The sequence below is a fragment of the Aquarana catesbeiana genome, linkage group LG03 (genome assembly GCF_042186555.1).
Source record: "Aquarana catesbeiana isolate 2022-GZ linkage group LG03, ASM4218655v1, whole genome shotgun sequence".
NCBI lineage: Eukaryota > Metazoa > Chordata > Amphibia > Anura > Ranidae > Aquarana > Aquarana catesbeiana.
The window spans coordinates 235,010,397-235,023,932 of record NC_133326.1 but is presented as its reverse complement, the minus strand read 5'-3'; the positions used below and the strand labels follow the sequence as shown (position 1 = coordinate 235,023,932).

Genomic DNA, 13,536 nt, shown 5'->3' with positions numbered 1-13,536 from the left:
ATATGCCGAGGTGTTTTACAAATTCAAGAAATTTTGGAAGTCTTTTTGGGTGCCTGAAAAATACTATGATTAATTGGTGTTTTTAAAACATGGCTTATGCCTTGAAAGGTTCTAAGTTATCTACAGTAGGTCATGGTATAGCTAGTAGTACTTAGTCACATTTAACTGGACTAGTTTCATAATGTTGAAGATGTTTTGCTGCTTATCCAGACACATTCTACAGTTTAATGAGTGTAAGGAATGCACCCCAGTATGAGTATCAGGCATGTACCCCAGCATAGTTAAAAGGATACCGTATTACCATGGAATGCGTCAAAGCAGATATTGATTTCCAAGAACAAGATGGAAAATGTAAACGTTTGAGTAATCATCCTCTACTTAGCTACATAATCCAATCCCATGGTACCATATCTGGTATAGGTGTTAATTGTTCAAGTTATATGGATAAAAGCTGTTGTGGAATCACTAGGGTAGAGATGGTAAAATGGCAGTATATGTGGGTGACAGTGTGGAAAGACCCCACTCCTCTATATAGATTGTTTCTGTGTGATGTAGATGGCTCTTTTATGCTTCTTACAAATCAGTTCTCCTCTGTCCAAAATCAACCCCTCACAGTCAGAACCAAAGAACCTGCTTGGATAAGCAGCGAAATGTTTTTAACATAACATAACAGAACTATTCCTGTTGAATATGCTACTAGTTCAAACATGGCTTGATTCTTGACTAGGATTTTAATATTTACGGTCTTACTCAGATACGCCATTATGAAAGATGACCCTGTGAATTGATAATGGGATGGCGCTAAGACATTATTGATGAATATTCATATGGATTGAAAAACAAATTATTAAGGTAAAGTCCTGATATACCCCCCATTCACCTCCTGAGTCATGATGAGGAGATAAAGACACCATGTAGAAATAGGCTGGTAATATTTTGGCATTCTGAGTACTGTGAGATTGACTTGTGTAATGGTACACTGGTACTGCAAAAGGGTAGAAATGTATAAACTTACTGCCAGATGTTTTATGGGAGAGTTTATAAAAAATGAAAATGTTGTAGTGAATCTGTAACAATATAAAGCTTATTACAAGTGTTTATATTAACTACAGTTTAGGTAATCTATGCTGAAAAGACAGAAAACACTTGACTGTTGGTTTTACAGCCACCCAAACCTCTTCTACTAATATGCTGGCAACCAGGAGTAAAGATGTAAGCAAACTCACTTGACTGTTATAGTGGCTAGCAGTTTGTTTACATGTGGTTGCTGCCACCTGCAAAGAGTCTCCTAATATTATCCCTCTACGAAGCATTCATCCTGACTCATCTTATGCTGTTCAATTTGGGTAGCAATTCATAAAAATTAAGTCTTAGAACTGGAAAGAGGACAGTCTTCCATTTATGAAAAAGGTATAATTGAACTCAATTTTCTAATTCTTAAGATGAGATTGCATTAAAATATGAACAACTTTTAGAACACCACAAAGGAAATTCTATAAAAAGCTGTTTACATTAAAGCTGACCTCTGGCTTTTGATATACTTTACATAGTTTGTATGGGCCAGTTTGGAGAACTGTGTCCCTCAATAACATGTGAGGCCGCTACATATGCGGTAAAAACTGTATGTAGCCATGGCTACATACAGCATACCCCACTGTGTTCCGGGTTCGAGCCAAGACTTCCTGTCTCAAACCTGGAACACAGTAGAGTCTATCACAGCGGCGCTCAGTGATTCAGAAAAAGCAATGCATTTTATTAATGCCTGGCTGAGTCAGAGAGGCGGGCTGATGATGTCACAACTTCTGACTCAGCCAATCAGAGGAAGGTTTGTATTAATTTATAGCATACATTGCTTTCTATGAATGGCTGAGCACCACCGTGATAGACTACTGTGTTCTGGGTATGAGACAGGAAGGTCTCGGCTCGAACCTGGAACACAGTGCAGTATACTGTATGTAGCCGCAGCTACATACAGTTTATACCGCACATCCAGTGGTCTCACATGTTATTGAGGGACATAGTTCATTACAAAAGACACAAGCACCCAAAGTAGAGCCTTCCAAGTGCTGAGTAGTCTTTGGTGTCCCCTTAATGTCCCTTAGATTGCAAACATTGTCCTCCTTTTTTGTTACATGCTACTTTAAATATTTGCTTATGATGTACATGTGTGTAAAGAAGCAACCATTATGATTTTAAACATTAGTAGTTTTATCATCAATGACCTGTTTTCCTGTGTATTTCTGTTTGACATTCACAATCTGGTAAAAATTACATAAACTTTTACTTTACTCCAGAGGTTCACTTAGGTTCATTTAGGGGTCTATATAAAAAAATTTCACTCAAAATTCACATTTCACTCAGGATTCACACGTCTTTCAAATGAAATCCCTTTGGAAAAATATGTGAATGTCATGCTTTGCTTCCCTTGATGTGGGGATTTTGGACATTAACCAAATACTCTTTAACCGGATAGTTAAGCTAGCTTGTTACACTGAAGGTTAGAAAAGCTGGCCAATGTATCATTATTTAAAGTCCAATACCTGCCCAGCTACACATAATTAAATATGACATAACTTACTTTAGGCAATGCTTAGTGACAGATTTATTTTTGTGTAGACTGTTCTATCAAAAGATGGCATTTGAAAAGCAATTCCCTTCATTCTACTGGTCACTAAAACTCTGATCCTGAGACAGTTGGCTCTGGTGGTGTCATTGTAAGCACATACCTATAAGTGTCAGTTCCCACTAATAAATCCATTGTTAGTGCACTAAGAATTCCATTAAAATATCAATTTCTGATAACCACTGAGGGCACTAAAGATTCTTTCTTAAAGGAGAAAAAGAATAGACATTGAATATATGTAGTGAAATCGTAAAGACTATAAAATCTTTGAAATATATTTGAATACCACCAGGGCTGTTGTCAATCCTAACAGTCACACATCAGTCTTGTTTAGTTTCAAATTACTTTCAGGGATCAAAATAAAATTGAATTTAAGATTTGTCTGATAAACTGTGAGACAGAACACGTATTCTTTTTGTTTGATGTTTTTAAAAATCAGAAGCTTGGCTGCTCCCAGGCTCTTCTACATTCTGTTTTGTGTTGTAGTTAAGTTTTTATTAAATATCTGCTGAAAGAAAAGGCTTTACATTTACACACTGTGTACATGAGGCTAAGACCTGGCTCAGTCTCATGCAGTTTTTAAAGAATGCCAGTCAACCACATCATTTATTCCATTTTCAAAACAAAAATCAATATACCTATAAAGTGACCCATAAATTAGAACTGGCTCGCGCAATGTTTGTTCAAGCTGCCTTTCTGAAGGCACCCTTTGCATTTTTCTTCACCTTCATGTTTGAACTGCAGTCACAGTAAGAGGCTCATTAGGGGACATTAGGGAGTGGATCTAACCAGAATTCCATAGCTTGCTTTGCTATTATTAATGCATAGTAGAGTAGAATGCATTTAAATATTTAATAGATATTCAGTAATTTGTGTGTAATCGTCTTGTTAGCCAACCCGCAGAAATAGAACAGGTCTGTGAAATGGTGTTAGTGATTGCATGAGTAATTTACAGACCTTTGCCATCACAATAGCACATTATTGGTGCCTTATGAAAATACTGAAATAGAGCTGGCAGTAAGTAATAAAAAAAAGAATTGGTAAAGCCTTTTGTAATAAGCATCTTGAGGATAACAATCCATTTAGTTCTTTAGAAGCAGCTATAATTCATGACATATGCAATATATCAAATACATAAGATAGCATTATGAAGCAGTCTTCATATGGAAAGGGTATGTGCAACATTAGTTCAAACTTCCTGCAAGGTACATGATTAAATGATTAATGGAATGTCCCTTTGCATATGCATTTTGAAACAGCAATTAAGTAGTGGCTCAGAAAATTCAGAAATTCCTCACTTTTCAATATTATCTTATCCTTGATTTATAATTCATAAAGACCATTTTAACAGCCAATATATAATACCTGAGACAGATATAAAGACATAAAAGAGAATATTTTTGACATGAAATAGTTTTAAGTATATAAATTTATAATTTTATGTTAATGTTGTCCTATTTATTTAATCTTGCTGAATTTCATTTGTATCCTTTGCCATTTCTGCACTTTGATTGGCATAATTAAGTAGGGGAATGAATAGGCTCTATTATTTTACATATCACTAGTAAACAATAGCAAGGAACAGAGAAGGGAGATGTGGCAGAGGTATGTATGTGTTTTTCAAGTTCTCGGTAATCCACTGGAGGCTGTTCTATAAATGATCATTGAAGGGCTGCAAGCTAGCCTATAATTACAGGAAAGAAAGTGGCAGCTCTGGCATTTCATAACTATGTGTCCTCGAAAAGTGCTTTGTGAGTTTGTCACCAATGATAATTTAGATAGAGGCTCATTACTGAACATCACAACACTTTAAAAACCTTTCGCCTTCATGCTGGAGAATAAAGGACTATTTTAATGGCAAGGTTCTTTTGTATTCCACTGAAAAATCCAATCAAGACAAAACCTTACCGACTATTATTATACTCCACAGTCTCTCTATTCTAATGAAAGCAGCACAGATAAACTGAATATGAAGACTTGAGCAGTTAAATGCAAACATATTTTTTATTCTCTAAATATATGACAAGAGCAGGTCGCTAAAATGTAAACATGTTTTAAGCCACTTTTGTGCAGACAGGCCTTGTTCATTTTCTTTGTCTTCGATTTCTTCTTAAGGAATTGCATCATATACATCTTACATTAATGCATCTAGTACAAAATATAGTTTGATATTACCCTTTGCAGTCAAAATAACACATTTAGCCCTTTCTGCACCTTTCTTCTGTTTAATCTGCAAGTGAGCATTAGTGTCTTTATCTCTTGTGTGTGGGAATAGATATGTTACCAGAGCAATGAGTATTAACTCCTATTTTCAGATGCAGTGCAGCATGCATTAAAAGGACCGATTATAAAATAAGCAGGACACAATATATGCAAAAGACCCTTCTGTAATCAGCACTAATATCCTTATGTTTAAGACTCGCACATTTTGTGCCTAAGAATCTAATTTTAATTTTAATTCACATTTTAAATTTAAAAGAAATATATGTAACACCTTTCAATGAGAAAAACTAGACTATTTTAAGTTATTTTTAAGTGTTGTAGTCTATAAAATCTAGTATGCAAATATTTCTTTATAGTTGGATGTGACTTAATTATACATATCCACGCTGTTTTATCTTTTATAAAGCATCTAGTTTAATTAGAGTTTAAAATGTAGAAGTTATTTATGTCAGCACAGCCTCTCTTAACATATTGCTCCTAGACAAGCAGTCATATGCTAAAAAGCTCTAGTAAGTTAATGACCCCCAACAGAGGATAATAGATCAAAAAATTACATGGAGTTGACCATATTGGAGGTTTGTTGAAGTTACTGAAGTATCATATGAGGATTTGCAACCAATAAATGGTAAGCCCGGGTCAATTCAGATTTTTATCATTTAAATCTATACGTGCTTCCTTCAAGCCCCTAGTCTTCCATTTTAAAATAAAACCATGTCTCTTTTTTTACCGGCTTTAATACTAGACACTTCCACCCCCTTCCTGCCCAGGCCAATTTTTAGATTTCAGCACTGTCACACTTTGAATGACAATTTCTCAGTCATGCAGCACTGTACTCAAATTACATTTTTAACATTTTTTTAGATGGAGCTTCCCTTTGGTGGCATTTAATCACCAATGGGTTTATTTTTTTGCTATATAAATGAAAAAAAATACTGAAAATATTGGAAATAAAATGTCTTTCTTAGTTTGTTTTGCAAATATTCTTTCTTCATAGATTTAGTTCAGAATGTATTCTGCTACAATTATTTGGTAAAATAACCCATATCAGTGTATATTATTTAGTCTGTGTGACCATTAAAGAGTCTACAAACTATGGTATATACTTCTATTTTCTAAAATGCCAGGGCAGTACAAATACCCTCAAATGACCCCGCATGGTGAGTTCTTTTAAGTTGTGATTTTATGTCGCATATATATATATTTTTTTTTTTGGAAAATTAAAGAAAATATGTTACTTTCACAATTTTTTTTTGCATACTGTCACCAGTATTGCATACTGTCACCAGAGTTTCACCATGTGTCTGGTGTAGGAGAGATCAGGAATACTGACTGGTGACATCTCTATAACATTTACACTGTAAATGGCATCCATTCATGTGCCATTGTGTACTATTGTGACAGCTGTAATTGGCCACATGGTATAGGTCCACTGTGATTGGCCCTGTACCATGTGATTACTGTAATCAGTCACAAAGATCACAATAGTATACAATGGCTATGAATGACAGCCATTGTTTACAACTGAGATCAGATTGCTGTGATTGGTTACAGCAATCACATGGTTCCAGGGCCACGCATAGCCAGTAAGAGACCACACTGCTGCACACGAGGATGTCATAGGACATCCACTAAGGATAACAGAGCACCTGCTGTATTATTACAGAAGGCTGGGCAGGAAATACCTGTGAGGTCTAGTCAAGTGTCCAGCTGTCCATGCATCAAAGGAGCAAGTAATTATGAAAATAATTCCCTAAATGGAGACCAGAGAAGTGTTATTTAATTGGCTAGTTCATGCACCTCTTATTCTAATAGCAAGTTTACAAATGTCCTGGTTGTCAATGCAATATACAGCACAGGTCACAGGCAGAACCCAAAGAGTCCATCAGAGTGGCTTTCTGCCTTGTGACCGCTCAGTAGTAAATTGGTAAACAAACACTGGCTGTGATCAGCAACCAATCCTCCCTATCCTTTTACAATGGCTCTGTTGATGGCTGATGATGAGTTTACTCTGCCAAGTCTCTCATGGTCAGCGACAGAAGGAAAGAAGAGGGGGCCAGGCTGCTGCATTGGTACCCCCTTCTCTTTACACAACATAAGCCAATCCGAAGGTTCCCCGCTGGGGAAAAGAGAGGACCTGCAACTGATATCTTAGCTACCCACCCTCCTGTCTGCACATGTGTAAGTATGACACCTCTTACATAAAATTCTACAAAATTAACTTGGGTACATTATTGCATGACATAATTGACAGTCAAGCAATCTTAGCATTGAAAACTAAAAAAATGGCTTGCAAAGGAAGGGGGTGTAACATGCCAATACTGAGGTGGTTGACTGAGTAAAAAATATATATATTTTAAACGTTCCTTAGAAAACAATAAAGAAAAAAAATCTGTGTGTGTGTATATATATATATGTGTGTGTGTGTGTGTTGTAGTATGCAAATTATTTTCATCAGTCCCTGCCCCCCCATAAAGCAGTCTTTTACAACAACCTCTGTACTCAAGGGAGTACAATATCCCTGCCTCAGTCATCCTCACCTTGGATGAGCAGATGTCTCCCAGAGAATGACCTATGAGTAAAAATGGACCTGTCTCCTGTAGTGCCATGACCAGGTGTTATTTCCAGTTCAGCTTTCCCTCAGTCTGACGCATAGCCCATGTAGTTAAACACCTTTGTTATGGCTTTTAACTGAAAAGATGGAACATTTCTGACAGCCTGATGCTCTTACTATTCCCTAGCGTAGCCCTGGATGGCTGAGGATTATATCAGGCACCAGAGATGTGATTGTTTAAAAAAAAAAACAAATTAGAAAATCTTCTTGGTAACACACTATTGCTTCAATGGAAATTTCAGTGCTTATAATGTTGGCAGTGGTGCCTTGGCATCTTCTTTGAATTGACCTATGCGAATAGTTACATCCAAATGCTTGTCACCCACTTATCAGATCTGTCCTCGCCTATTGCCCTTTGCCCCTTTCACCTGCTTTGAACAATGTGAAATGCCCCGTAATTCCAGATATTAATAGCATACATTTGGATGAGCATGTGACTCACAGCACCCTATAATGTGGGGAGAAAATTCGTAGCTTTGCTCATGATTGAAATAGTGAATTTGAGATGTTCTTTTTCTCTTTGCATTCAAGTGTAAACATAGCAGCGGTTAGAAAGAATAAAAAAGGTAAGTATAGGTAGCTGGGGAAAGGGGTATATTTAACCAAATCCATTACTTTGGCCATAAGTTTTTAATTGTTTAAACAACTGTTTATATAAAGTTGGATTTTTTTATATCTAACAATATAATGTATGTTTTACTCCTGCAACATAGTACTAATCATATTCCATAGTAATCACATTAAGTCCTCTAATCAATTTTGTTTTGTTTTCCCAACTAGGCACCTTAACAATGAGCATGCATTGGATGATAGAAGTACAGCTCAATGCAGAGTACAAATGCAAGTAGTTCAGCAATTGGAAATTCAGGTTAGTGATTATTCTTAATTTCATAATTAGCAACATGTTGCATTGCTGAAAAATAAGCAGGTCAGCTTTTTTAAATACTGCTTATTTATGGGATAGATTAATGATGAATTGCTATTTCATTTTGGAGTGTCGTGTTTTCTATGAAAGCCCTACATTTGGCAAAGATTTCTGTTCTGATATTCCATATCCTAACATTCTTCAGAGATGATGTGTTATCAGTGGTATGGAGGCAGGAGCTGCAATTTCATAAAATACACAGGAATTCTTTGCACTAAAATTCACTCGGGTGCAGCCTACATACTGAATGTCTACAATCTTCATCCTGACATTTGGCTTACTGAAACTCTGCCTACCTCACTAGCTGAACCCTAAACTTGCCTAACTGTCTTGAAAGCAACCTTTTGATACTAAAAGCCGTAGGGGTTGATTTAGTAAAACTGGAGAGTGCAAAATCTGGTGCAGCTGCACGGTAGCCAATCTGCTTTTAACTTCAGCTTGTTTAATTAAGCTTGGGAAAAAAAATGGAATCTGGTTGGTCTCTTTGCAGAGCTGCACCAAATTTTGCTCTCTCTTTAGTAAATCAACCCCAAAGTGTTTGAGGTTTCAAGCAACCCCTCTCTCTCTCTCTCTCTCTCTCTCGCCCTGTGCACATATCTTGGAGAGTGAGAGGCACTTGACAATTGGTTGCAACCTCCCACTTTTTTTGGAAAAGTTATGGCCTGTGCAATATCTATATGCTCATCCATCGATTAACCACTTGAGCTCTGGAAGATTTACCTCTCTTTATGACCAGGCCATTTTTTTCCGATATGGCACTGCATTATTTTAACAGACAATTGCGCAGTCATGCAGCGCTGTACCCAAATGAAATGTATGTCCTTTTTACCCCAGAAATAGAGCTTACTTTTGGTGGTATTTGATCACCACTGTGTTTTTAATTTTGCGCGCTATAAACAAAAAAGATTGACAATTTTGAAGACGAAAAAACAATCTTTTTCACTTTCTGCTATAAAACACATCCAATTAAAAAAATGTCTACATAAGTTTAGACCAATATGTATTCTGCTATATATTTCTGGTAATAAAAAATTCCAATAAGTGTATATTTATTGGTTTTCGTAACAGTTATAGCGTCTACAAACTATGGAAAAATGCTGAAATTTGTTTTTCTTTTTTTTATATACTTGTAATGGTGGCAATCAGCGAATTATAGCGGAACTGCGATATTGCAGCGGACAGTCTGACACTTTTGACACTTTGTGGGAACTAGTTGCTCTAATACAGTGATCAGTGCTAAAAATATACACTGTCACTGTACTAATGATACTAGCTGGGAAAGGGGTTAAATATCTAGGGTGTTTAAAGAGTTAAATGTGTGCCTAACCAGTGTTCTTGTGTATTATGTGTAGTGTTTATAGTAAGGGTTGTAATGGACTTTATTCTCTGCATTGAAGGGAAAGAAAAGCTTGTTTATATAAGCATAGCTCTGTTCTGTGTCCCTCCTTGCTGATAAGTGGGTGCTGGCGGACATCCATTGGCTGGCACATGCCGATCGGCTTGTGCTCTGTCCAATCACAACACAGCCTTGTCAGGGTGTGAGTGCCCTCTACCTGGAAATGGTGGATCACGTACTAGGTACATGATCCGGTGCAGGAGAGCCACTCTGCTGCTGTATAAATAAGTTATGCGATCAGCAAGCTGTTAATTTTTCAATAAAAATAATTTGTATTCTTAAAAATGCAATGATGATGAATTTATCCTGTTGTCCAGTGAGTCTTTTTTTGTTGTTGCTATTTTAACGATAGCTAGGTGAGGTCCATTGTTTGTAATGACACTGTAAAATGTGGATGCTGCCTCAGAATTTATCATTGCACACTTTTAGTTTCAATTATTCTCCACAGTTAGGTTGATGATGGCAAGACGTCGAGGGCCCTAAAAGAACCTTAGTAGACAATAAATAAATGAAAAGACTGCCCAAAACAACAGCTTTCTTGGAAAAACTTTTGCTTTCACAACTCACTTGCACTACAGCTCACAGCTACATCTGTCAGGAGGACATCAAGCAGCCATTTAAAAGTTTATAGTGACAGATTAAAGTAAATTCCACTTTTAGACAGAGCTAAGGTTCTGAATGTCATTGGTAAAAGAAAAAAAAATGATAATAATGGAGCAATGCTGAGAAAATCTTAGCAGGTTGATAAATATTAGCAAAATGATTATGATAAAGGATTTGTTGATTGTAAAATGTAAAATGTATACATACAAATCCAGGTTAATAGGAGAAAAAAATCAGAGTATTATATTCACTGTTTTTTTTTTACCTTTATTCCTTTAAGGCATACTATACATGTGTTCTCTTTTATCTTGGTAGCAAATTGCATTCCTACATTCATACAGTATGCAACTCTGCATTTTATGTGCTGGACTCATTACATGGAGACATGCTTGATGATAAGATGTATCACTAAGATAAAATAGCTATATCAGTCATTTCTGAAATGCTTCTGATTTTACTCCTTCTTAACAGCTTTCTAAAGAGCGTGAACGACTTCAAGCAATGATGACCCACTTGCACATGCGACCCTCAGAGCCCAAGCCATCTCCAAAACCTGTAAGTGCATATTGCTTTATAAACAGTAAATAGGTCTATACATGTAACCGGCTAAGAAAATGAACAATTTTGTCACAGTCTAAAAACAATGAGTGTGATGAAAAAATATTGCAATAAAATGGATGTAAAATGCAATATCTTGTCAAATTGTATGTTTCTTTAGAAGTAATGCTATCTTTAACACAATCTATCCAATCTACACTGTGGGTGACACTAAACAAACTACACCTATAAGTGCAAAAATCATTACCTTCAGAGCTGAGCCTGGGAAGAGATCTAAGTGTGATAGTTTCACTCATTCCCAGGGAAAATCAGCAGTGCTTTAAACAGTATAGACTATCATACTGGAAAACACCAATTCAAAATGGTTTTAGAAATTGTTTTCAAAACATGCCAAAAATGTGTGCTATCTTTAATTGTGTTGGACTTTCTGTTATATTTTACGTAGATTTGAAGGTTGCTATTTGCAAAGTATAAAACAATGAATAAGAACTAAAACACACATACTTACAGTATGTATGTGTGATTGAGATATATATATATATATATATATATATATATATATATATCTCAATCATTTTTTTTTCTTTAATTGTTGAAGGTATTTATATAGCAACAACAATTTGCACAGCAGTTTACATATTGTAAGTTCAAATCAATACCTGTCCTTATACAGAACAAGCTCAGGTCTTTATGCATACATATACTAAGGGCAATATACTAGACTGTTAACTACCAGCATGTCTTTGGAGTGTGGGAAGACACCAGAGAACCTTCCAAGTATCCAACTCATGCAAGCACAGGTAGAACTTGCAAACTCCATGTATATATATGTGTGTGTGTGTGTGTATCTATCTATCAATATATATATATATATATATATATATATATATTTATATTTAGACACAGGAGGGCACAAACGGCTAGTACACTACCACCACTACATTTTATTGAATATAAGAGCCAAAAGCATGAGCAGGGAAAAGCGTTTCAAAACAACTCCAGCTTTAGGCAATGCTAGAATCACTGCAGTTGAAAGACTAACGTTTCGAGTGACATGCCCCCTTCCTCAGAGCTAACGCCATGTGAGTATGTTATTGACTCTTGTATTTAATAAAATTTGGTGGTGGTAGCACCCTCCTGTGTCTTTTTACAGTTTTGTCTGGAGTTTCAATGAAGGCAGCATCGGTTTGAGCACTACATGTTGTGACACCATCGAATGTACGACTGTGAGTGTTGAAATTTCTTTGTGTGTGTGTGTGTGTATATATATATATATATATATATATCGACAGAGAGACATATGCAAGTTTAATGTATGCATCAGCACAGTTGCACTTCCATAGTTAAACTGGATTGTAAATTTTTAATGTTGCCATTTCAGTCCTCGTAAAAATAAACTTTTCATAAGCATACATATATGGTGAGGGCATAGTTAACCCTCAGGTGTTAGACCAGTTTTAATGGTCCTGAAGACATGTTTGCATTCCAAAGCTCTTCCATAGTGCTTTTCTTATTTGATAATATATTAATAGATGTGTGTTATCAGATCATGTTGTTATGTTGAGTAATTCGAGTAAACCTGTCATAAGAGCTAGAGGATTCTGTTATTTCTGCATTTCCCTCTAAAAATATGCTAGTTGACTGGCTATTATGTTCTACTTGCTTTAAACTTTTGTTTAAGATACCTATTGATCTTGAAGGCTCTTACTTCCTGTGCATTAAACTGAAATCTCAAACAATTTTATCAACGGTCTATAAACTACAAAAACACTCACACACACACACCCCCCCATCCCAGAAGGGGCAAGATGCTTATAGTATAAATCAGGAAAGCAGTCTAGAAAAGGGTTAGAAATGCTGTCAGGCCTATTTTTACAACAAGCTGAGTACTGATGCAGAAGAAAAATGGAGATAAAAAACCTGGAGGAGGAAGGTGGAGTACAGGCTTAAACAACCAGTCAGATTCCTTATTTATTTGTTTATTTTTTGTTCACAGTCTCCCTTTTGCACTGTTTTTCTTTACGTCAGCACCTTAGTGTTAAAACGGAACTGAAGTTCCACTGTCACAAACTGTGAGCAGCCAGCCTCTTTAGTGTAGAAAAGACATGCATTGTCTGCGTATGTACAACTCAGCTTACAATGCCGGCAGGATTGTGCCAGGATTACTGTGAAGGAGTGACACAATCCTGCTTTGGCCAATGAAGATGGCCAAAGACTGTCACCCAGAAGAAAATGCCAGCGACGGATGGGGACCGTGGAAGCAAAGGTAAGTTTAGCTCCACTTTAACATTATAGCTGATTTCTTTATTGCTTTTGTTATACTTGTGAACACAACATGATTAAACATTTATTATTCTAAAATATAATGGTAGGGGTGAAAGTGTTGACACTAAAAAGAAGACATTGTGAATGTTGTTTCCTTTTCAGTACACTATTTGTACTCTTAACCCATCACCTGCACAGTGAAAACATGCAGGATAGGGTTCTTTTCTTTGAAAAACCTGAAATTTCATTTGAATAAAATTAGTTTTCTCATAGCTTACTATAGCACAATGTAGATAATCACAAGATGGAATAACTGTCTCATAAATCCATCA

The 13,536-nt window shown here is 36.1% G+C and overlaps 1 protein-coding gene across 24 annotated transcripts in view; it reads left to right on the top strand.

Moving 5' to 3' along the window:
• FOXP2 (forkhead box P2) overlaps positions 1–13,536 on the top strand; it is a 437,363-nt gene that overhangs the window by 335,688 nt on the left and 88,139 nt on the right. For all 24 annotated transcript variants that reach the window (XM_073619859.1, XM_073619860.1, XM_073619857.1 and 21 more), the window contains 2 exons: positions 8,238–8,325; positions 10,853–10,936. In XM_073619859.1, coding sequence (XP_073475960.1) covers positions 8,238–8,325; positions 10,853–10,936 — 172 coding nt within the window. The remainder of the gene's footprint in view (positions 1–8,237; positions 8,326–10,852; positions 10,937–13,536) is intronic.